Genomic DNA, 25,288 nt, shown 5'->3' with positions numbered 1-25,288 from the left:
ATTTACCGCACAATAAAATGAAAAAACTTTAAGATTATCTGACTAGTAACATATTATATATATTGTCAGTTTGGCCGGCGGTCATAGGTTCTATCCAATAATATGACGCAAGACTGGAGTAAAAGACATCCATGGACTGGCATTATTCTTGTTTAGCCTCCCTGTACTCCAAGCAGGTACAGAGGATGGCTTTATCAATCCTTAAAAATGGGTCCCATCCTATAAGGGGTGAATTTCAGCTTCTTCCCTCAGGACGGAGGTTTCTATTTCCGAGATGCAGGACAAAGCCTTATAAAAACAGTTTTGTCCCCGTTGCTGTCAATTAAATAAGAACTGTTTTTGAATCAAAGCATTAAATTACTATATGCTACAGTGAGGTTTATATTTTTACTAGGTATGTGTGTTTTTGAAGGGATGCCAAATGCTGTCATTTTTCTGTAAAGCAAATTTACCTTCCCTATGGGTATAAATAAAGTTACCTTGACCTTGACCTGATTGAAGCTTCCAGTCACAGTGAATCAGTGTGTGCCAGTGAATGCATCGTGTGTGCTTCATGGCTCCATCTAGTGGACTGATAGTAGAGCAGCTGATGGCGGCTTCCTCTGCCTCACACTAGAGGTCTGCATTCCCGCGGCCGACCAGATTTCTTGCGGCGCGGGAATAAATTTCCAAATAAAATGCGGTAGCGGTCGGTAACTCTGGTGTAATTTGAACGGGAGCGGGCGGTCTGAAAATATAGCGTGCCCGACATTTTTTCGGAACAGCATATCTGTGATTTCCTCATTCTAATTGAGCACTGGTACAGCCAGTGCTCACGCCTGTTACACGCACTGAGCGCATGGATCAGTGCTTTTTGCACGTGCATTTTACTTGCACAGTCTGTGACTCTGTGCGCGCATCACCTGCATCAGAGCGCGCTTTACCAACATGGCAGAGCAAACTGAAGATGCAATTTCCTTGAAGGACGTTCAGCTGGGATTAGACAACGGTCAGTTTACTTTAAGGAAACCCACATCAGGCAAGTCTGATGTATGGGAGTCTTTTTCATGCGTCATAGACGCAAATGGAAAAAAATTACCCTTTGTACAATGCGATAAATGCCTCAAAGTTTTACCCTTTTGCAGTCACAAGACAGGAACCTCAGGTTTAAGGCGGCACTCATGTCCCATCACAAAGGGGCAAACAAAACTGGCATTTACTAAATCTTTGCTGGTGCCAGAGAAGTTTAAAAAAGAAACCAGAGACAAATGTGTTCAGTTTGTTTGCCAAGACATTCGACCGTATGATACCATCTCTGGAAAAGGCTTCACACAGCTGGCCCAACATTTGGTCGACACAGCAGCAAGAATAGGAAAATTCGATGTCTGTGAGATACTACCACACCCCACAACGGTGTCAAGAAATGTTGAAATGAGGGCTCAGAGTCTACGTAAACATGTTGTGGAGGAAATCACTGCAACAATATCGAAGTTTGGACGCGCTGTTACAGCAGACATATGGACAGAAACATATCGAAAAACGTCCTTTTTGTCTGCAACCATCCATTACGTTAATGAGCAATCTGAGCTACATTCAAGAGTGCTTTTTGCTGCCCCTTTTGACCCAAGCACCTCAAAGACAGGTGAAAACATTCGAAGGCACCTGCTGCAGAATCTCAGAGTGTTTGGCATTGATGCGACAGACATGGGCAAAAAGATTATTTTTGTCACAGATCGTGGAGCCAACATGATCAGTGCCTTACGAGAATACACGAGGCTAAACTGCACAGCGCACATACTAAACGTGACTCTCTCCAGTGCGTTTGGTCCTGCCATAATCGAAAAGTCTCCAGAGATCGCTAGCCTTCTGACTGATGTTAAAAAGTTGGTTACATATTTCAAACACTCAGGACAGCAGGGCAAGCTTAAAAAGTCACTGAAACAATCCATAGAGACACGATGGAACTCTAACTTTGACATGTTAAATTCTGTCTTGGAACAGTACGAAGACATTGCATCTGTGCTGACTGAGAGCAATAATTATGACAAGATCGGACGCATTAGCATCAGTACTCTTAAGTTACTAGTATCATTCCTAAAACCCTTCAAAGAGGCAACTGACGACTTGGAAACTGATAACACAGCTCCCAGTGCCTCACTTGTTCTTCCGTGGTCTGTGCGATTAATTGAGCACTGTACATCAGCCACAAAAGACCCTCTGCTCTCTGAAATTGCAACCGTCTGTGTAACACGGCTGAAAGAATTACTGTCAGCAGACAGCACTTCATCCCATTCTGTTCACATGCTTTATAAAATAGCAACCTTTCTGACACCAAATCTGCGAGGTCTGAGAATGTTAGATGAAAGAGGGCGACAGAATGTGATACAGGGAGTCAAGGAGATGATTGAAGATTTAAAGTTTGATCATGCACATGATGAGGATGTTGAACCAACACCTGCCAAAAGGCCTACTGTTCTTCATAAATTTTCAGATTGGGAGGAAGAGGAAGAATCATGTGGATCAAAATCACTAGATGTTCAGATTCAGGAGTACAGGACCATGAAACTTGAATTATCAAGTCAACAAAACATTTTGCAGTGGTGGAATTCCAACAGTTCCCAGTTCCCTGCCCTGAGCAACCTTGCAAGATTTGTCCTCTGCATCCCGGCAACGAGTGCACCTTCCGAGAGAGCATTCAGCCTTTGTGGTCGGATTTTGGAGGAGAGACGTTCAGTACTGAAACCCTCATCAGTCAGTGACATTCTTTTGCTGCATGGAAATTTAAAATAATTTGGATTTTTTAAGTAAGTTTCGTTCATTTGATTAATAGTTTATAATTTTGAGATGTCGTTTATTGTTGTATTTATATATGCATATTTTCTTTTATAGGAGAGACCTTGAATTCGACATTGGGACATTTTTTCGTTAAACTGATAGTTTAAACAATCATTTAATTTCGCAGTGGCCAACTATTTTGTTCTTTTGTTTACAATTTTAAGTGACTTTTTTTTTTTCGCGACACTTTCCCTACTGTGTTGACAGAAAAATGTTACGTTTGTATTTTACATAAAAATAACAAATAGGCCACAATGCTGTATTCGTTTTTATTTATTTTATTTTTGCAACACGTTTTCCATGTTAAAAGATAAATGTTGCATCTTGACAGATAAATGCATCTTGTTTAAGAAAAATAAATACAATCATTGCACAACCTGCAGTTTTATCTGTTATCTCTATTTTTTGGTGGTACCCCATTTAAATGTGAGATTTTGGAAACCAGATCTAAATTTAGCGGGAACGGTCGGGTCGGGTAGAAAATTATTCTAAGCGGGCAGCGGGTGAACAAAGACAGAATATACAGCGGGAGCGGTCGGGTGCGGTACAAAACCTTGCGGGACTAAAAAAACATTCCCGCGCAGACCTCTACCTCACACTGCTGTCTGACTGCATTCAGCTGACACTGAGATGAAGCAGGAAAGAAGCAGCTGATATTTGGACAGCACACATGATGGAAAGGAGGATTTCAGTTGATGTGCACATGAATGATTTGTGTTTCCTCTGCAGGTGAAGGTAGAAAGTGTGTGTGAGCTGAGCAGCATGGATCAGTGTGAGGACAGAGAGGAGGGAGTCCCTCCCTCTAAAAGCACTCTGTGTGGGGAACATGAGAGCCAGACCAAAGCTCAGAGGTGAGATGACCATCTCTAACTGTCCATGACTCTTCTCCATGTCACAGCTCAGCACTCACATCACTGCTCCATCATTATTCACAGGAACCCACCTGCACCTCCACCCAGCTCTGTGTCTTATGAGCGCATCATCAGCAGCAACATCTTGAATGATTGTATTAAAAGAGCTCAACAAAGAGATAAATCTTCCAAAAATTCAGTATTAAACAGTTTTACGTATAAAATGAAATCAGCTTTTACAATGCATTTCATGTTAATTCTATTCACTTTTTAATTTTTATCTTTATTTTCTTTGTTTATTGATATTATTTATTTATTTATTTTAGGTTTGTTAAGAGACCTGTACCTGAACTCAGCTCTGTGTATTTAACCCTTTAAAGCCGGTCGGAGCGGGCACGCTCTGTTTTGCGTAACTATTTTTAAATCCCGGTAGCACTGCAACTACGTAAGCTAGCGCAATAAATTTTTTTCAAATGAAACCGGAGGAGTTGTACTTACATCTTTTGCCATCAGCTTGTCCTAGGTCACGGTTTCCTTCCACATATAGCTTTGCAAAAACTGCATAAAAAGCACTTGCAGCAACAAAAACATAATAATCCAGAAACAGGCTTTGTCGATCCGTTCAGCTGTTTGTAGCACTTCCTATGTTGGAATAGACGTCAGCGCGAACTATCGCATGTCCGCCATTACCTACCCGAAACCGGAAGTGATGTCATTTTGCAGAAATGGGATAAGCCTCTTACATTTCTCTAACTAGAAATATATGTTAAAAAAAAACAAAAACGATTTTCAATTTTTTTTGTAGTTTATTGCACTTTTTTGCAATTTGTCTAATTACTATAATGCATACATATTATTAAAATTTGGGCTATAATGGTTGTATTGATGTATAGCAACTTGAAATGCTCCCAAAAATGGCACTACAGCATGTAAAAATATAATATAAGTTCTGGTGGACTTGGTTCTATGGTAGGTCTTACAGGGTTAAAGAGTGACCGCTCTAACCAACGCATCATTGAATTTAAACACCAGCCTCTGTCTGCTGCAGAGAGGTGAGCTGTTAGTAACAAGAACTCTCTGATTTAAATGATTTTGATGTTTCCTGGTTCCTAAAATGCGTCTCTGTAGGAAAGCAGTGTCTCCAAGGACACACAGGCTCAGCTGTAACTGTCACTTTATCTGGTTTTAAGACACATTTGGACACAATTGGCTGTTTTTGACTATTTATTTTAATCACGGGTGTAAATTTAGACCTCACACATCTGGATCCTAAACTATGATAGAAACAGATGCTAGCAGTGGGTAGTTTGACTTTAGCCTGGTGGCTAAGCTAACAGAAACCAGCGTGCCAGCTGTGCTCTGTGAGGATGATACGCTGCTCTAGAAAGCAAACAAAGGTTTGTGCAGCTCCTCTTCACAAGTGTTCAGAGAGCAGCTGCTGTATTAGACAAAGGCTCGTCATCTGAGCCCAGATGTGTGTAACAGCTGGATGAAGGAGAACCATCACAGTCACATCTCCATCCTTTATTAATGAACTTCCTGTTGCTTGTAGATGACAGGAACACAAAGTGTTTGTGCCACAGGATTTGTTAACATGTCCATGATGGTAACATCTCCTCATCTAACTGCAAACACATGAACGCTCCTAACGGCAGCTATCACAGCCACAGAGGCAGACTGTTTCTCACTGTTGCATTCAGGGACGTTTGTTTTCCTGTAAAAAGCTGAACTCTAATCTAAGAGGACTGTTACTGACAGGAAACAGCTGCATTATCTGCTTCAATGACTTTTGTCATGTTTGTGTCTGCAGAGGTCAGAGGTCACAGTCTGCAGGGTCCAGCTGTCTGTCTGTGAGGAGTGACCGGTCCAAAGATAAACCTCCAGACATCAGTGCTGAACCTGAACCAACGAGGTCAGAGAGCTGTGATGACTGCTTTACATGTTTGTGGCTAAATATGACCAAAGATTCATTAAAAAGATAAAAATCTTAGACTTTGTCCTGTAGCGCTGTGTTGCAGGCAGGATTGGACCCAAACACAACATGATGAAGTCAAAGAGGCAGCTTTATTTCAGCTGTGAACATGCAAAGACTGGAAATAAGAAAACATAACTGTGGGTTGGCAGTGAATGAAGCCTCAGCTCGATGATCCACTTTGCCCCTCTTTTCTTTCTACAAGCATCCACATCAGGAGTCTTTGATGGAGTTTTAAAATATTTACTTACAAATGTCCAAAGATGGGTTCAGGATACCTGAATCCACAATCATTAAAGACTTGACATGACAACAGGCAGAGAAAAACACAGGCTTAAAATCACAAATAAAACTAAAACTGAAACAAAGGATAACGAGGGAGACACACGAGACAGGGATGAAGAAAACTGAACATACTGAGCACGAGACGATGGATTACGAAAGAAAGCACAAAGCAAACATGAAACACAGGATGAAACACAGGCTGTGTCCCAATCCAGCGACCGCTCGTGTAGCACACCCCAAGCAAGAGGGCGGTTGACAGATTATGTCTGGTTCTGAAAAGAACAGATAAATCATGAGATGGACGACAGGTAGTGTGTTTCCTCTCTCGCTTCTGCCAGATCTTTATTTATACACATTCATGTGTTCAAAACAGGTTGCAAAAACTTCTTAACATCTCTGTCTCACATTCCCAAAGCCCAAAATCAGAATAAACTAAAATAGTATAAACAAAAATCTAAACAGTCATCTTTGTTATTTGTTACCAAGAGCTATAAATCACACTCTTTTTTCACACATAGTTTGATAAAGCAACATTCCAATACTGTACCATATACTAATGGCATATCTGTATAGTGGAAATCTCCACATCAACATTGCAGAGCGATCAGAATTATTACAGGTTATTACACTAACTTTAGACAATAACAGTGACAACACATCAAACTGTCTCTGTGAACACATTAACTCAAATATACAGGAGCCGTGGTGTACTTTTGTTACAAGAGGGTGCCTTAAGTTTAGAAAACAACAAAGCCGACGTATACTCCAGCCTGCGGCGAGCTAAGCTAGCTCCTACTCTCGATCGTAACACATTTCAATGAGCAAAACAGACGCATACAGATCTTCAGCAAAACAAACTGCTGGTTGGGTTTTACCCTTATTTGTCAGGTAAATTATGTGGACCACATGTGTGGCCTTATTACTTACTAACCTGAAAAGAACAGATAAATCATGAGATGGACGACAGGTAGTGTGTTTCCTCTCTCGCTTCTGCCAGATCTGAAGACGAGCAGTAGCGTCACACTAAACCATCTCACTAGGGCGGAAGTGCCCCCTTGTGGCGTAACTAGGGATCACACCACATGTTGGACCTCCAACAAAATCACAAGATTAAGGCCCTTCCTTAAGAAAACTACACCTAAAACTTATACAATACACAAAAATTAAATGGCATAATGTGACTACACATTACAGTGTGTCACACGCACTTCATAGTACGCGCAGTTCGAGGACTACATATGGCGGGTACTGCGAAGTACGAGAAGTGTGGATAGCCTTCGCCGCGCTGCTCAGGTTGCCTAGAAACCATGATACTAAACGCGAGAAACTGTTTCATACAGCTTTGTTTGACAGAAATGAAGGAGGAAAAAATGTTTTTTTTTTTTTTTTGTTCATTCATTTTTCATTACATCACTTTGATTAGTTGAGTATCTGAGGCTGAGACCACGGGACTGCAAATGAACGAAGCATTTGTCGACAGCATTTGGAGTACACTTCGACCTGGGACACCCTTCGTTGCATCGCTGTGACGTAATCGGTCTCCAAATGCGCACTACGAAGCATGCGGTCGCTGGATTGGGACACAGCCACAGACTAAAACGCAGACTGGACACTGACATGGAGACATGATCAACCGGTGAGAAGGAGGGAACACAGAAACAAGAGGAACTAAACTAGAATCCACATGAACCAGAACAGAGCATCTCTGATTCTCTTTGTGTCTGATCTGTTAAACAGTCTGAGAGGTCACACAGAGACCCAGCAGCTAAAGCCTGGATCATACTGGCTGCTGTTACTCCATCAGGACAACACTGAACCACAGTGGTGTTCATGGCAGCGCTGCAAGGACAGAAAAAAGTGTGCTAAATCTGAAATATTTGTGTTTGATTTGTTTTCTTTTTTATCTACTTCCCGGATACGACTCATTTAAAATATATATTCTGCTTCCAAAAGTTGATTCTGTTCATCTGGACGTTTTCATCCAGGTGACTTCTTCAGTCTCAGCTGACTGCAGGTTTCCCTGATCTTATAAACATCAATGAACTGACCTCACAGCCCATTGTTCATTCAGTGCTGCTGGTTTCAGTCATAGTACAAATGTTCTGTTTATAAAATTGAAACCTGCAGTCAGCTGAGACTGAAGAAGTCACCTGATGATGATAAAAGGTTTTTCCCACTGAAAACATCCAGATGAACATAATCAACTTTTGGGAAATCTGAATATATTTGATATTTAACTATATTTTAAATTTTATATATTTTATCCAACTTCCCTCATTCACACAGCACTTTTCTCTGTGTATCTAACATTCACACACACTGATGCTCCGATGGATGCATCAGAGAACAACTTGGGCATGTTTCAAGCATATTTGACATCCAAACTGGAGCAGACTGGGATTGAAGCACCAATCTTCCCAGTAGTAGGGGACCTGCTCTCTGACCTGCTGGACCTCCTGAGCTTCAGCCACCCTGACCAGTAGCACCAGTTGGTGCTGCATACAGACTAGAGAACATCACAGTTCTTGGATTTTGGCTCACTCACACTGTGATTGCAGCACTAGGATCATTTGCTTAGTAAATCTGCCCCATATCATCAAATTCAATCCAAATTTTCTTATATTTACCTGATCTGGAATTTCTCCTTCTCCCTGTTTAGGATTTCTGTGACTGCAGAAAAATTCCTTCAATCTATTCATTCATTATTATTTAAGGCTGAAATACAGTAAGCAGCAGCTCAACCGGAAGTAGTTTTTATTCCAGCAGTGTGATGTTCAGAGTTCACCTGTGAGTTTACCAAACTGTTGTTAACCTCATGATAGATTTTGACTTTTTATTAACTTTACGATAATTTTTGCATTTTCCCACAGTGAGAAACACAACAAAGAAGTGTCAGTGATCAGGATAACAGTGGAAGGACTCTGGAGTATTATTTGTATTATTGTATTGTATGATCTCAGACAGTGAAACTACAAGGGAAGCAGCAAAAGTGACTGAACACAGCTTTTAGAGGCTAAATTCACATGTTAATAATCAAAGTGTGTGTGTGTGTGTGTGTGTGTGTGTGTGTGTGTGTGTGTGTGTCCATGGTTCCTCCACAGTGTGGACCAGCAGAGCTCAGAGGTTCCCAGTGGTCAGTCTGCCCAGCAGCATCAAACACAGCTGGACTCCATATTTATGGTCTGTACATGTACAACAACTACTTTATTATTAATATTAATAACAATACATTTATTTATAGGTCCCTTTGAGATCACCAAGAACTCTGTGGACTTAATGACCAAAAGAAAACAAACTTTGAAATCAAACGGTGCAAATGTGATCACAGGGAAACGTTTTAAACATCGAGGCTTTAAACAAAAACCAAAGTGAAACAGTTTGTAGTTGAGATCAGTGGGAATGAAGCTGAATAACTGTTTCTACAATAACTTTGTCAATGAGAAATATGATGGAAATTAGCAGCATTAGCACTTACTAATGATGTGAGTCGACACTCGGCTGTATTGAGACGACCACATTAGGTGGTCCTCAACTGTAATGGAAACCAGTGGATCCAGTCCAGTCGTGGTGACTTGTGGTGAGTCGATCTGAGCAGCTACTAATGGAAACGGGACCATAGATGTGTTTGTGCTTAATAACAATGAATCACAGGATTTTTACATCACTGTTAAAATGTCATGTTGTTTGTTAAAGTGTGCAGTTCAGGGGTCCGTTCTTCGTACCTCGCTAAGTAAGTTAGCCGGATTTGAATGTTGACGATTTCGCGTGATCTTGGATCGTTCGGTTCTCCGAAGCTCATCCGGGACTTGCTGTCATAGCAACAGATCCGTAAGCGTAAACCTGCTCGGGAGCAGGCTTACTTTATGTATACAAGATTAGATCGCGGCCACTCAGGTATGTCCGCTTCATTTATACGAAAGCAACAGCGCTATTTCACCACTGTTTTACCATAAATAAATATTATCAATGTAACTAAAGATAATGCAGTATTTGATTCTTTTATTGATTTCATACAGATACATACAGGTCATTTCCTAAAAAAAGGGAAATGTATTATTAATCATTCTGTGTCATGTATTTGATTATTTCAGATGTAATTCATATTTTAGAGTAGTAATAGTAAAACACTTCGTGCAATCAAGATGAGAGACCACGACTATAAAACCGAAGGTGGATTTGGGAAGTCTGTCGCAGCCATGTCCTGTCCGTTTGTAAGCGAGCAAGGAAGGTGCAAGATTGATAAGGAGAGTTTTCAGAATTCAGCGTATATTGCGGGATAGACGGGATCCTTTAGCTCAGCGCGACAGTGTGCTCATAGGTGAGGGTATTATTTACTCTCTCTCTCTCTCTCTCTCTATAGATATATATATATATATATATATATCTCCCAACTTACTGTGCATGCTTCAGTCACCCCTTGCATGGGAACAGGTAGAAGAGATGGAGTGTTATGTAAAACTACACAAAAAAACCCCCACAATGTCATTGTATTGCATCTTGCATTCAAGATGGCGCCAGTGTGTACGGCTTGCCGTCTGACTCTGTTTGTACTAGTGTTTTATTTTTACTTTGTTTTACAACATGCTAACTCTCTGCTTGTATATGATCGTCAAACGCTGCTGGCTATAAGATCCTCTCAGTTAAAAACTTTTTATTGCAATCGTGGATATCAGGGAACCTTCTCCCCACCACTCCTGTCAGGAGTTCCAGCTTGTCTCCGTTGCGTTCCGGCGCTACCTCAACTGAGAGGGCGCCGTAGACGCCGTGGGAAACGCAGTGGGTTATTGGTGAGAATGAAGGCTACCTGGACACGATTTCGAAAAATACCTCACCCTATCCCGACTGGATTTGACCGCGTCAACTACTGGCACTCTCTGGACACGGCTTACACCTGCCTGACACCTGTTGTTGGGCTTACGACAATAACCCCGCGCCAGCTTCCCCCCCGTCTTCGCTCAGGTGGAGTAAACCCTCAGAATCTACGGCCGATAGGTCGGGCACCCACATCGGCCGCTGAGCCACCTGTACCACTGAGATTAAGTCTTGTTAATGCACGATTGCTAGCAAATAAAACTTTTATTCTTAAGGACTTTTTTACCGATCGGGAACTGGATCTAATGCTTTTAACGGAAACTTGGCAGAGAGTCGGTGAGTCCAGTTGTTTTACTGAACTTTTACCACATGACTGTGAGTATCTTAATGTGCCGAGGATGACTGGGCATGGTGGTGGAGTGGCAGCTGTTTTTAGAAAGAAGCTCTCTTGCAAACAACTCTTAACTGACTCATATTCTAGTTTTGAACTTCTGGCGTTTGAATTGGGGCATCCCCGCCCGACACTCGTTGCAGCTGTATACAGACCTCCAAAATACCACAAGGATTTTACCCAAGACTTTTCAAACTTCTTAGCTGGAACTGTTCCAAGCTACGATCGAATCTTAATCATTGGAGATTTTAATATTCATGTGTGTTGTCCCTCCAATTCGCTGGCCAGAGACTTTTTAAGCTTGATAGACTCCTTCAGTCTTGCTCAACTTGTGTCTGGGGCAACCCAGAAACAGGGTCATACATTGGATCTTGTGCTGTCTCTAGGGTTACCGGTCCTAAACATGAAAATATGTGATGCTGTTTCTTCCGATCACTGTCCTGTTGTGTTTGATATACTTTCATCTCCCCGCCATTTTACACCTCTTATTTCAACACGTCGTTGTCGTGTTTTTAACCCATCTACAACAGAACAATTTTCTATTGCTTTTAAAAAAGTTTTAAGATCTCCCCTTGGCTTTGGTACCGAGGAAATGACAGTTAATCTCTATGATAAATGCAAAACTGTCCTTGATGAGGTCGCTCCTTTTAAAACTATAAACTCGAAACCACGACCAGACCCATGGATAAATAAGGCCACTCGTTCAGCCAGACGAGAGTGCAGGATGGCTGAACGTAAGTGGAAAAAAGATGGGCTGCAGGTGTCCTTTCTCATGTTGAGAGACAGTCTGTACAGGTATCAGGACATTGTTAAAAAGGAAAAGTCAAGTTTTCTTTCTAATGTTATTGAGAATAGCTCCAATAATTCAAGGGTTCTGTTTTCAATTATTGATTCTGCCCTGAATATTTCCCCAGCTTCTTGTATTAATAGTTCCTCAGACACCTGTGAAAGGTTCTTGCAGTTTTTTATCAATAAGATAAAACAGCTTCGATCTATGATCGCCCTGCCTTCACATGATGTGTCTAAAATATTCACCTGCTCTGCTGTTTTTGATCAGTTTGAGCCTGTGTGTCTTGATCAGGTGGAGGAAGTATGTAATAGCACAAAGACATCATCATGTCCAAATGACATTATTCCAACACATCTTCTAAAAAAGATTTTTAAGGTTGTCAGTTCTGACATTTTAGCTATTTTTAATAGCAGCCTTAGCTCAGGTGTTGTGCCAGCCTGTTTTAAACATGCTGTTGTACAGCCTGTACTTAAAAAACCTAATCTTGACTCCTCCGTCCTCACTAACTTCAGGCCTATTTCAAAGCTCCCCTTCCTGTCGAAAATTTTGGAAAAGATAGTGTTTGTTCAGCTGCAATCTTTTCTAAATGGACACAATGTTCTTGAGAGGTTTCAGTCTGGCTTTAAAACTCTCCATAGCACAGAAACTGCACTTTTAAAAGTTCTTAATGATCTTTTATTAGCCACTGACTCAGGTGACTCAGCTGTGCTTCTGCTTTTAGATTTGACCGCTGCCTTCGATACTGTTGACCACAGCATTCTAATCTCATGGTTGGAGCATTGTGGCGTAAAGGGCACCCCATTAGAGTGGTTCAGGTCATACCTGTCTGACAGGACCTTCTCTGTGAGCTTTGGCGATTTTATCTCTTCCTCAGCTCCCCTTACTTGTGGTGTTCCCCAGGGATCTATACTGGGGCCAATATTGTTCTCCATTTATATGCTGCCTTTTGGTCTAATTTTTAGAAAATATAACATTTGTTTTCATTCATATGCCGATGATACCCAGATCTATCTTCAATTGAAGGGAAACAGTCCTGCCTCACTAGAACCCTTACTTCAGTGTCTCGGTGAAGTTAAATCCTGGTTGGCCTCTAATTTCCTTAACTTCAATGAGAACAAAACCGAAGTGATAATTTTTGGACCAAGCGGCAATCCCAACACTTCTAATTTTAACCTGCACAGTCTTGAGCCTTTTGTCAAATCACATGCCAAAAATTTGGGGGTTATATTTGACAGCAATTTCACCTTTGAAAAACAAATTAGCTCAGTCGTACAGCGGTCTTTCTTCAAACTGAGGCTTTTATCTAAGGTGAAATCATTTTTATCTTTTAAAAACTTTGAACGGGCGATTCATGCTTTTATTATATCCCAGCTGGACTATTGTAACTCCTTATATGCTGGAGTTAGCCAGACCTGCCTGGCAAGGCTGCAGTTGGTCCAGAATGCTGCAGCTCGTCTTCTGACACGTACTAAGAGATGTGAGTACATTTCCCCGGTACTTGCCTCCCTGTCCGCTTCAGAATTAATTTTAAAATTTTATTGTTGACTTACAAAGCCCTGAATGGACAGGCTCCTGGATATTTGTCTGACCTCTTGCAGACTTATACCCCCCCTAGGTCTCTTAGATCAAGTGATCTTTTGCTTTTAGCTGTACCAAGGTCGAGGCTGGTTCATCGAGGTGATCGAGCATTTGCAGTCGTAGCGCCTAAGCTGTGGAATAATTTACCCCTACACATCAGACAGGCTCCCACTGTCAATCTTTTTAAATCTTATCTTAAAACGCATTTTTATTTACTGGCTTTTAATACAGCATGAGAGTTATTTGTTATTTGTTAATTCATATTTGGTGTTTGCTTTTAATACTCTAAGTTGTTTTATTATGTATGCTCTATTCTTGTACAGCACATTGGTCAACGCTCCTGTTGTAATTAAATGTGCTATATAAATAATTAAACTATTAAACTAATAAATGTCACAGTACAAAAAGCATTTTAATTAAGGCAACAACCAAATATTTTACATTGTACAAATAGCACCAGTTATGAAGGTGCTGCTACTGCACCCCGGCTGCTGGTCTAAGGATGAGCTGCCCCCAGGGATGCCCTCAACAATGGGTCTGGTGGCATTCAACCCTAGGGCCAGCTCCTCTGCCGGGGTGTGACGAGGGGGTGCAGGACCACCACCTGTCTTTATTTGCTCTGCCCTTTTCTTGGTTGCTGTTATAAACAAACAAGGTCTCTTTTCAGGAGACTAAAAGCAATATAAGTGATAAATATTACTATTCTGTAGAATATTCTTATATTTCACTTTTACTTGTTCCCATGTTCTAGTGGGTCCTGTTGTGGCTCTAATGTGAAAGAGGATATGATATAATATAATGTGGTATAATATAATATCACATGATATAATGTAATATCATGGATCACTTACGAGTTTAATTTGTCAGCAACTTTCTGCCAGCCCTCTCTCCTTGCTTTTGCAGCCTTTGCAGTGTTCCCCTGCGTTTTAATTAGACTCTGAAACTCCTGATATCCCTCAATCAAGAGTTCTTGCTCTGCTGCCGTAAAATACTGAGCGCGCGCCTTCGACATCTTCGCCGACCAATCACAGAGTTGCCGATCAATGTTTCTACTATCGATGCGTAGCCCCTTTTAAGCCACCCAGTGATCTCAGATAACTTCATCCAGCTATACTAATCATCAACAACCGGTGTGTTCGGAGAACCGGATTAGCGAGCTCAAAGTTAGCGCGATAATTTGATCTTGGATGTGTCATTTGATCTTGGATGTAGTAAGCCAGGTACGAAGAACGGGCCCCTGGGTGTGTTATGTTAAGGGTTCAGGAATTGAGGAGGAAGACCAAAATAATGACCACTGATCCGGCCGGGTGCAATTAGACGACATTTTAATAGTTACACATGCGGAGCCCCAACACAGAGCAGATTCAGTGTTGGACTCACTTGCAATAGTCAGACAAATGCTTTATAGGGTTGGCAGTCTCAATACAGCATACGTCACTCCAAAACCACACCCGTTCAGTTAACTTTGAACACAGTTTTAAAAAAGAACATTGTCTTCGGCTCGACCCCAGGTGCTTCCTGTCACCATCCTGCCCAGGCTTATCTTCTGGAACATCAGGTCCACGTTCTGCACAAACTGTCACTCATGCACAACTTTGCAGTCGCAAGCAAAACATAATCACACTCTTACCTACTAAATGAGTCTACTGCTGTGTATGTGTATGTGTGTCAGCATCTGCTGCCCTTTATTTCACCCTTCACTTCATCAGCTAAGCCTCGTCACCTTTCCACCAGACAGAAGGCCAGCATGTACTGAACCTATGTGTGTGTATGGGTATATGTCTGTACATGTGTGATCCTCACACTGCACTTTGATTGACCACAGCTTAAGCAACCAGGCTAAGGCCATCCTGTGTGTGCCGATCTTGACATATATGTAAAATGTATAAAACAAAGGTTTCAATGTAATACAACCCCTTAAAGCTTTAATCAAAGCTTACTCGGAGATCTTAATGCCCAATAAAACAGCCTACTCAGAATACTTGCACTCAGACTCTACTTTCGGTTTCACTTCCTGCAAAGCATGCTCTGCAAGCCCTGCAGTTTCCTGTCAGCCTGCAACTCAGCCTCTCACTCACCGAAAGGCACAGGTTTAAACATCTGAATGCAACATCACTATTAATAATGAAATGGTAACGATGATTATACTAATAGCAGCAAATAATAGCAGTAAAATATTTCTCCTCCTGACAGTTACTAAAACTGTTGTTTGTTCACTTTCCAAAGACCCAGCCCCCATAAAAAGCAGCCAAACAGCTTCTAAGAGTTACACACCCACACATATCTATCAAGTTAACTCTGGTCTAACACACTTGGATTTAGCTTGAAGAAGGTTCCTGTACGAGGACTGAAAATGATTTAAAAAGCAGCCAAAGAACAACTTTGACACACCTTCATAAAGCCTGCAGAGCAAAAGAAAAACTAGCTGAAAGTCTGGCTGCTCTTATGAAAAGTACAGAGAAATTATGGGTCGCTCAACACTTTTGCACAATATAAGAGTTTAAATAAATCTAAAGAATAACTCAAAATCCTACAATCATACTGAGAAAATCATCTACAGCTAACTATTCAAGTGGATTTGTTTAAGACAGCTCCATCTGCTGGTGGCCCTCTGCAGGTGCATGAAAGGGGCGTGTTTATAGTGAAAGTAGTAGAGAGGAGGGAGGACTCTCAGCAGCTTCCAGCTCATATTCAGACATTTGACTTCTCACTGAAAGCAGCAAGTTTGAGTGTCTGTACCTTAATTAGAAGAGATAACATGGCCATAGTAATTAGAGTTGATTGAGCAATGCTGTCCTTGTAATGTAGTTTATGATTTTTATACATCTTTTTGTGGACAAGTCCAGTTTTACTGTAGAGCCTCTCAAGTTGGTGACAGCAGTCAAAGTTCACGTGTAAACCAGAGCAGCAAATCAGGTCCAAATGTGTTGTTCACAGTGAGTGGGATCATCAGTGTGCTGCTATGTTAACATCCTGCAGCAGGATGTGTTTGGTAAGAGAATGGATAGATCACTAAGTCATTGTTGAGTTTAGGGGGATGGTAGACAGCTGGAGCAGGTTCAGCCAGTTGACACACAGTAGATTAAAAATAACTGAAGGCAGGAGCAGACACCTGTATGACTTTCCACCTCTCACATAGATTATTGTCCCTGGGCAGAGCCACAGGGCTGGTAGATGTAAACAAACCTGGTGGAGAGGATTTATTCAACTGAGAAAAGTCACAGAGTTGTGTCTTGATGCTCAATCATCCAGGTAAGTAAATCCCAAAAAGGTTGATTCTGTTCATCTGGACGTTTTCAGTGGGAGAAACGTTTGATCATCATCAGGTGACGTCTTCAGTCTCAGCTGACTGCAGGTTTCCAACCTTATAAATAGGACATTTGTATAATGACTGAAACCAGCAGCACTGAAGGAACAATGGACTGTGAGGTCAGTTCATTGATCATTGGTACACATATTGTCGGGACCATTGATCAACAACCACTGATCAAAGATCATGAGTCCCATTCACAGAGAGTTGGGGAATGGCTGCAATCACAGCATTGTAAGATGGTGACAGATGTACCCTTAGGCCCCCTCCTCCATTCAGAGATGGTCTTTCCCTTTTCATATAAATGGCCTCCTTGACTCCGCCCTCAAACCAGCGTTCGCGTTTACTCAGGACCCTCTGGATGTGATGTTCTTCTGCTTCCCTGGCTGCTGTGTCTGTGGGGATGGTGTTTGTTCTGTGTTGTAGCGTCCTGATGACGCCCAGTTTGTGCTCCAGTGGATGATGAGAGTCAAACCTTAAATACTGATCTGTATGTGTAAACAGAGTGAACCTTTAAGACCAGATGTCTGTATGATCAACTCAGTCACCTGAAACATCTCCAGGTTTCTGGCTTCGAGCATCAACCCGTTGGTAGTTCAGCTCTGAACACCAGTGAAATGTTTCTCCCACTGAAATCGCTGCATTCATATGAACAGAATCAACGTTTTGGGATCATGGAGTTGTGGACAAAGTCTCAGTTAATCAGATAAAGTCAAAATTATAATTGGTGAGGAGATCGTGGATGATATGCTCCTTGATCATAAAGAAGTGGATGTTGTGTAGACTGAAGTTCAGAGTGGTGGCTCGTTCATAAAGTATCCTGTTCCAGCTGCTGGAGGACAACATCATCACTTTTGTGAAGAACGAGCTGAAGAAGATCCAGAAGGCTCTGAATCCAAATAAGCCCCAATGCTTGGAGTTTCAGAGGGAGGATGATGAGCAGAGAAGCAGCAGAGAGGCATTTGTGAAGATCACAGTGGACTTCCTGAGGAGAATGAAGCAGCAGGAGCTGGCTGACCGTCTGCAGAGCAGTAAGAGGATTTCCTACTTAAGGTTTTAAGCTGTTAGATAAATGAGACACTTATGACACCAGTGTGTTCAGTCATTTCTCAGTGGCTCAGAAACTGTCATCAGCGTTTTGTAAAATATGATTGTTGAAGTTGTATTTTTATTATTATTATTATTGTTCAGAACTTCCAGCTGCAGTTTGTCACCGTAACCTTAAATCTGCTCTGAAGAAGAAGTTCCAGTGTGTGTTTGAGGGCATCGCTAAAGCAGGAAACCCAGCCCTTCTGAATGAGATCTACACAGAGCTCTACATCACAGAGGGAGGGACTGCAGAGGTCAATGATGAACATGAGGTCAGACAGATTGAAACAGCATCCAGGAAACCAGACAGACCAGAAACAACCATCAGACACGAAGACATCTTTAAAGCCTTACCTGGAAGAGATGAACCAATCAGAACAGTGCTGACAAAGGGAGTGGCTGGCATTGGGAAAACAGTCTTAACACAGAAATACACCCTGGACTGGGCTGAAGACAAAGCCAACCAGGACATCCAGTTCATATTTCCATTCACTTTCAGAGAGCTGAATGTGCTGAAAGAGGAAAAGTTCAGCTTGGTGGAACTTGTTCATCACTTCTTTACTGAAACCAAAGAAGCAGGAATCTGCAGCTTTGAAGACTTCCAGGTTGTGTTCATCTTTGATGGTCTGGATGAGTGTCGACTTCCTCTGGACTTCCACAAAACTACAATCCTAACTGACCCTAGAAAGTCCACCTCAGTGGATGTGCTGCTGATAAACCTCATCAGGGGGAAACTGCTTCCCTCTGCTCACCTCTGGATAACCACACGACCTGCAGCAGCCAATCAGATCCCTCCTGACTGTGTTGGCATGCTGACAGAGGTCAGAGGGTTTACTGACCCTCAGAAGGAGGAGTACTTCAGGAAGAGATTCAGAGATGAGGAGCAGGCCAGCAGGATCATCTCCCACATCAAGACATCACGAAGCCTCCACATCATGTGCCACATCCCAGTCTTCTGCTGGATCACTGCTGCAGTTCTGGAGGATGTGCTGGAAACCAGAGAGGGAGGACAGCTGCCCAAGACCCTGACTGAGATGTACATCCACTTCCTGGTGGTTCAGGCCAAAGTGAAAAAGATCAAGTATGATGGAGGAGCTGAGACAGATCCACACTGGAGTCCAGAGAGCAGGAAGATGATTGAGTCTCTGGGAAAACTGGCTTTTGTTCAGCTGCAGAAAGGAAACCTGATCTTCTATGAATCAGACCTGACAGAGTGTGGCATCGATATCAGAGCAGCCTCAGTGTACTCAGGAGTGTTCACACAGATCTTTAAAGAGGAGAGAGGACTGTACCAGGACAAGGTGTTCTGCTTCATCCATCTGAGTGTTCAGGAGTTTCTGGCTGCTCTTCATGTCCATCTGACCTTCATCAACTCTAGACTCAATCTGCTGGAAGAACAACAAACAACCTCCAAGATATTTAAGCGACGAAATTCTCTTGAGAGACAGATTTTATTCCAGAGTGCTGTGAACAAGGCCTTACAGAGTCCAAATGGACACCTGGACTTGTTCCTCCGCTTCCTCCTGGGTCTTTCACTGCAGACCAATCAGACTCTCCTACGAGGTCTGCTGACACAGACAGGAAGTAGCTCACAGACCAATCAGGAAACAGTCCAGTACATCAAGAAGAAGCTCAGTGAGAATCTGTCTGCAGAGAAAAGCATCAATCTGTTTCACTGTCTGAATGAATTGAATGATCGTTCTCTAGTGGAGGAGATCCAACAGACCCTGAGATCAGGAAGTCTCTCCACAGATAAACTGTCTCCTGCTCAGTGGTCAGCTCTGGTCTTCATCTTACTGTCATCAGAAAAAGATCTGGATGTGTTTGACCTGAAGAAATATTCTGCCTCAGAGGAGGCTCTTCTGAGGCTGCTGCCAGTGGTCAAAGCCTCCAACAAAGCTCTGTGAGTAAATATGTGATCATGTTTATTTTTAAAATGTTGATTAAAAGTGGTCATAGATTCTTCCATGACATATCCATGTCCTAAAACCATGAGCCTACATAGTTGTATAGTATAAAAGAAAAAATGAGAACATTTGACCACAATATTGGAACTTGAATGAACTTTTAATACAGCCTTTAAACACTTAAGGAGCTTAAATGTTTTGATCTATAAATCCACATTCATACTGAAACATTTTATTCATTTCAGTCACATCTGTTTTTGATTATTAATTGAATATTTTAAAATTCAGGCTTTTTATGTCATACAAAACATATTTTCTTATGATGTCTTGTATTGATTCTGAAGGAATAGTTTTCATCAGTATCGCAGATACCAGCCCGAATTTTACTTTGTATTGGATCAGAAAGGAAATCAGTGGCATCACACATCACTAACACCAACTTCAGTACCACTTCATTTCAATAAACTGGGGGGAGGTGCACCAAGATTCAGTATGAGATAAATAATTATTTTTAACTCTAAGGTTGGAGAAATCTGCTGTTGGAAGAAGAGGTCATATTAAAAATCACTGCATTGTAGTTTTATTCAGGCCCCTTCAATCTGTGATTGCTGTTGCTTTGCATTATAAATGCTACTATTACAAAAGTCATAAATATTAGTGGATGTGTGTGTTATTGGGTAATAAACCAAAAAAACAGAATCTACCAGCACCTCACTGATTTCTGTTTAAAAACAACAACAAAAAAGCAATAAAGCTGTGATTTGTTTTGTTGATCTTGTCTCCCTTCCCGCTTGATTTCAGACTGAGTGGTTGTAACCTGTCAGACAGAAGCTGTGAAGCTCTCTCCTCAGTCCTGAGCTCCCAGTCCTCTGGTCTGACAGAGCTGGATCTGGGTAACAACAACCTGCAGGATTCAGGAGTGAAGTTTCTGTCTGCTGGGATGAAGAGTCAATACTGCAAACTGGAAACGCTGAGGTCAGATCGAGCAATATAAATGTTTTTCATCAATTAACGTCATTTAATCAATTTCATTTGGAAAAAATTAACATTGTGTGTATGTTTTTTTTTTTATGAATCCATCCAAGTCACAGTAAACTGCCACATTTGTCTTTTGTAACATGAGGCAATAAGGATTCCAGCATGTCCTGAAACAGTGTTGAAATATTGTAAATGTAGTAGCTCCTCATGGCACCATGAATATACTTTAACACAAGTGTTTCATGTCTTCTTGTCATCATTTTTTCAGACTGAGTGGCTGTAACCTGTCAGACAGAAGCTGTGAAACGCTGTCCTCAGTCCTGAGCTCCCAGTCCTCTTGTCTGACAGAGCTGGACCTGGGTAACAACAACCTGCAGGCTTCAGGACTGAAGCTTCTATTTTCTGCAGTGGAAAGTCCAAAGTGTACACTGGGAATTCTCAGGTCAGTATTCAGTCTTTTCTGATTATGATTTTAAACCTGAGTCAGGTCGATAAATGGCTTACTCATTTACAACAGACATGATTTGTCAAATCACCTTATATCTAACCCAAAGGTCCTGTGTTTTATTACTTTGATTTTGTAGTAAAACACAGGACCTCTTAATATTTATCTAAGAGAAGATATACGTTCAAGTTTCAGCACAAAAATATTAATCAGATTTTTCCCTGGATCATGTGTGTACCCTCCTGGTTGGAGCTCTAGCAGCCTGTATCAGTGAATGTAGATTTAAATGAAATTGCTGCCCCTGTCAGGAAGGGTCTGAGTGACACACAAAACAGCAAATATGAGCACTGCATGTGTCTGAGACGACACAGATACAGACCTGAATGAGACACGAACTTTGTCTGTGAGAGAGAACTTTTATTATTAAATACGCTTCATTTCTCATCTGTGTAGAGAATGTAGAGTTTGACATGCTAATATTACAAAATGCAAAATCACACTGAGTCACAAAAAAATTGTTTTGGAGTATTTATGGTTCAGCTGATGAACTTGTTCAAATAAACCAGTAATTTACACAGAAACAGCACAAGTGAAACTATTTCGGGGGACTTAGCACTAAGCTTGTCCTGGTACACCTGTAGACCTCAGCTTCTATGGACTGTGTGCTTACGTTCTGTGCTGCTCTGATTTATTGCCTGTGCTGTCTTTCAGTTCAGCTTTGTCGAGCCTCTGGTAGGATTTTTGAATGTCAGACACTTTTTTTACATGACCTGTGTAAAAACAAATCAGTAAACACATTAAGCTGAAGTAAGATGCACAATTTGAAAAATGGGGCACAAAAAATGTTGCTGCTTTCCGGAAAGTGCGTCTAAAAAGACCCAATGGAGAAAGTGAGGAGAAAAATCAAAGATTAAGAAGAAGAAAATGGCAGAGGCAGTTTCTCCTGGACTGCCTGCAGATGGGGCAAGAAGCAGGGATGATTGGAGAAAATGTAAAGAGGCCATATGATAAACCAGGAGATGAATACTCTGGTATTCTGGGGATAGTGGGAGTGAGAGGGAGAGATGCCAGTAAATGATTTCAAGGATAAATTTCACAGAATCAAAAGCATGTGGGGAAGTAAAAACATGTGGACAGACTCATAATTAGGCCAAAGACACATTAAAGGAATTATTACAGGTTTAGAAACAGGGATGAATATGAAGGAGCTTAGTATGAATTTGCGTTGAGGAAAAATGGCAACGAGCATCAGAGGTGAGGAAGCAGGAAACTAAAAGGATGTACTGGCAGGAATACTGCAGTACTTTAGGAAGAACTACACGAATTCAGAATGTGTGGAGTACAGTTAGGAACATGAACGCAGAAACAACAGCAACTGTCATAAAGTAAATTCAGACTCCTTCATTAAATGCAGCTGGTTGAGTTGGAAACAATGGAGAATGATTATGTTAAGTTGTTTATTCTCTATAGAAATGGATCAGAAGGAGCACATGCAGAGCTGGACGTGGGCTGTATATACATGCGTGTATCTGTGTTGTCTGTGAGCAGAGAAAACAAAGCGCTTTTGATTCTCCCACAATGAGTGAAATATAAATGTAGTTTACATAATACCTGTTAAACAGTTGAAATAATAATGATACTGTTAGCTTCAACAACAACTCCTCTCGACACACATTAACAGGCCGTGCAATAAACTAATAACCACAAAGGTCCTGACAGGTAATAAACCTGTTATTACTTACAGTGGCTTCATAAACGCACTGATGGAAATGTCCAGTGTATCATAAGCCAGCCAGTCCTGTTACTGCAGTTAACTTCTTCACCATGAAGTGTCACCATCAGGCTTCAACAGCAGTTTCCAGTATTAATAGTATTAATGAGCTACAGGTAGTGTGGATGGGAAAATGTAGAGATGCTGGCCAATTTGATCAAATCCACAGTGGGAATAATTGAAGTGATGACGTCAGATGTGAGAGAACAAAAATGAATCATATTGAAATGTTAAATCAGGAAAATCCTGGAGAGGAGGATAGTTCTAATGTTCAGTTTGTAATGTTTGAATTCAAAGCAGCTCTTAAATGCACAAAAATGACTTCACCTGGGAAGGATCGGGTGTGTTACATCATGATGAAGCAGTTAGAGGATGCTCTGCTGGTCTGCTATAATAGAATATATCAGGAAGCTGGAAAGAACTGTGAAACCAGGGAAAGACCCCCAAAAGACCACAGGTTATAGGCCTACAGCTCTAACATCTCATCCAGGGAAAGTCATGGAAAGAATGACAGTGGACAGACTGATGTTTGTGACGCAAAGAAGGCAGCTGTTTGCACCTTCTCAGCAGGGGGAGGAACACCATGGACCCAGCAGTCTGTTAGTCAGAGGCAAGGAAAGCTCAGTGCATTAGGAGATGAGCTGTGATTTGTATTAGCCAACATAAATGATGGAAATGAATGAGCTGTTCATGGTTAATATTCTGTGTTTGCTAACAATATTACAGACCCAGGACTAATCTGTCATCTGTTAACACGTCCAAAATCTCCTCATTCATTGGTGGATAATCCACTAACATGTTTTAATGCACAAGTTCATGTGACTTCTGTGCGCTGATAACATCCAGTCTGTTCTGTGTGGAAATAAAACCTTTCACATCATGGAGATAAACTGTTCACATTTCTTCCTTCAGGCAGACGTTACAGAGTGTTGTTAACAAAAAAACAGACACCACAGACAATTCATTCCCCCGGGCTTTCACTTTGATGAACACTGTGAATGTTCATGTGTATGAGAGCCATGTAATGTCCATGTGTGCATGCTGACTGTGCTGGTCTGACCCCCCTCCTCCTTTCAGGGTGGAGCCTGCTGGAGTCCGATGGTTGAGACCAGGTCTGAGGAAGTGTAAGTGTGTTTTTAATGGGATTCATGAAAACAAAGCAGCACACATTCAACCATCTTCATCATGTCAGGAGTCATCATCAAAGTGTCAATCAATGAACAGATGATGGATCAATAACTGCAGCTGGATTGTGTTTGTTCTCTCCATCAGATTCCTGTCAACTCACAATCGACACAAACACAGTGAACACAGAGCTCCAACTGTCTGACAACAACAGGAAGGTGACACGTGTGGAGGAGGTTCAGTCATATCCTGATCATCCAGACAGATTTGATGTTTGTCCTCAGCTGCTGTGTAGAAATGGTCTGACTGGTCGCTGTTACTGGGAGGTCGAGTGGAGGGGAAACATTTATATATCAGTGAGTTACAGAAGAATCAGAAGGAAAGGAGGCAGTAATGACTGTTGGTTTGGATACAATGATCAGTCCTGGAGTCTGGAGTGTGATTACAATGGTCCTCGTTCTGTCTGGCACAATAAGATAAACACATCCATCTCCTCCTCCTCCTCCTCTTCCTTCTCCTCCTCCTCCTCTGTCTCTAACAGAGCAGCAGTGTATGTGGACTGTCCTGCTGGCACTCTGTCCTTCTACAGAGTCTCCTCTGACACTCTGATCCACATCCACACCTTCAACACCACATTCACTCAAACTCTTTATCCTGGGTTTAGAGTCTTCTATCCTGGTTCCTCAGTGTCCCTGTGCTGAGTGGAGTGTAAAGAGTGTCTCCTGTTAGAGAAACACTCTGACTGTTGAACAGATAGTTCAGTCTGTACATGTCTGTCTCTTTCACTCACAAACACATTTTCAGATTCATGGATTCAATCAGTTGATGTTTGAAACTCTTCTAAATGATTCCTTGTAAACTTCTTCCTCTTCAGTCACAAACAAACAGGAAGTGATGTCACATGTGTTCCTGTCCACAGCAGAATGAGTCTATTGCTGACAGTGATGTACAAACAGAGTGAGCATTTCTGAGGCCCAAAATAAACTGAGTAGTTCACTGAATGAACAATGGACTGTGAGCTCAGTTCCTTCATCATTAGTATGGATTATATATGTATATGTATTATATTAGTATCATATATACAGTGTTGGGGAGTAACGGAGTACATGTACCGCCGTTACGTATTTAGAATACAAAATATGAGTAACTGTATTCCGTTACAGTTACCGT

General features: G+C 41.5%; 1 protein-coding gene across 1 annotated transcript; it reads left to right on the top strand.

Annotated features, from left to right (window-relative positions):
* Positions 1-3,025: 3,025 nt before the first annotated feature.
* Positions 3,026-24,819, top strand: LOC109199523 (NLR family CARD domain-containing protein 3-like). Its single transcript, XM_025905274.1, has 10 exons — positions 3,026-3,032; positions 3,635-3,665; positions 5,476-5,577; positions 9,024-9,102; positions 17,633-17,834; positions 17,995-19,795; positions 20,601-20,774; positions 21,046-21,219; positions 24,071-24,117; positions 24,266-24,819. The coding sequence occupies exons 1-10, from the start codon at positions 3,026-3,028 to the stop codon at positions 24,817-24,819; spliced, it is 3,171 nt and encodes a 1,056-aa protein (XP_025761059.1).
* The last annotated feature ends 469 nt before the right edge of the window (positions 24,820-25,288 follow it).

Source organism: Oreochromis niloticus, linkage group LG3, assembly GCF_001858045.2.
Source record: "Oreochromis niloticus isolate F11D_XX linkage group LG3, O_niloticus_UMD_NMBU, whole genome shotgun sequence".
In the NCBI taxonomy this organism is placed as follows: Eukaryota; Metazoa; Chordata; class Actinopteri; order Cichliformes; family Cichlidae; genus Oreochromis; species Oreochromis niloticus.
This window is presented reverse-complemented; position numbering and strand designations above follow the sequence as displayed.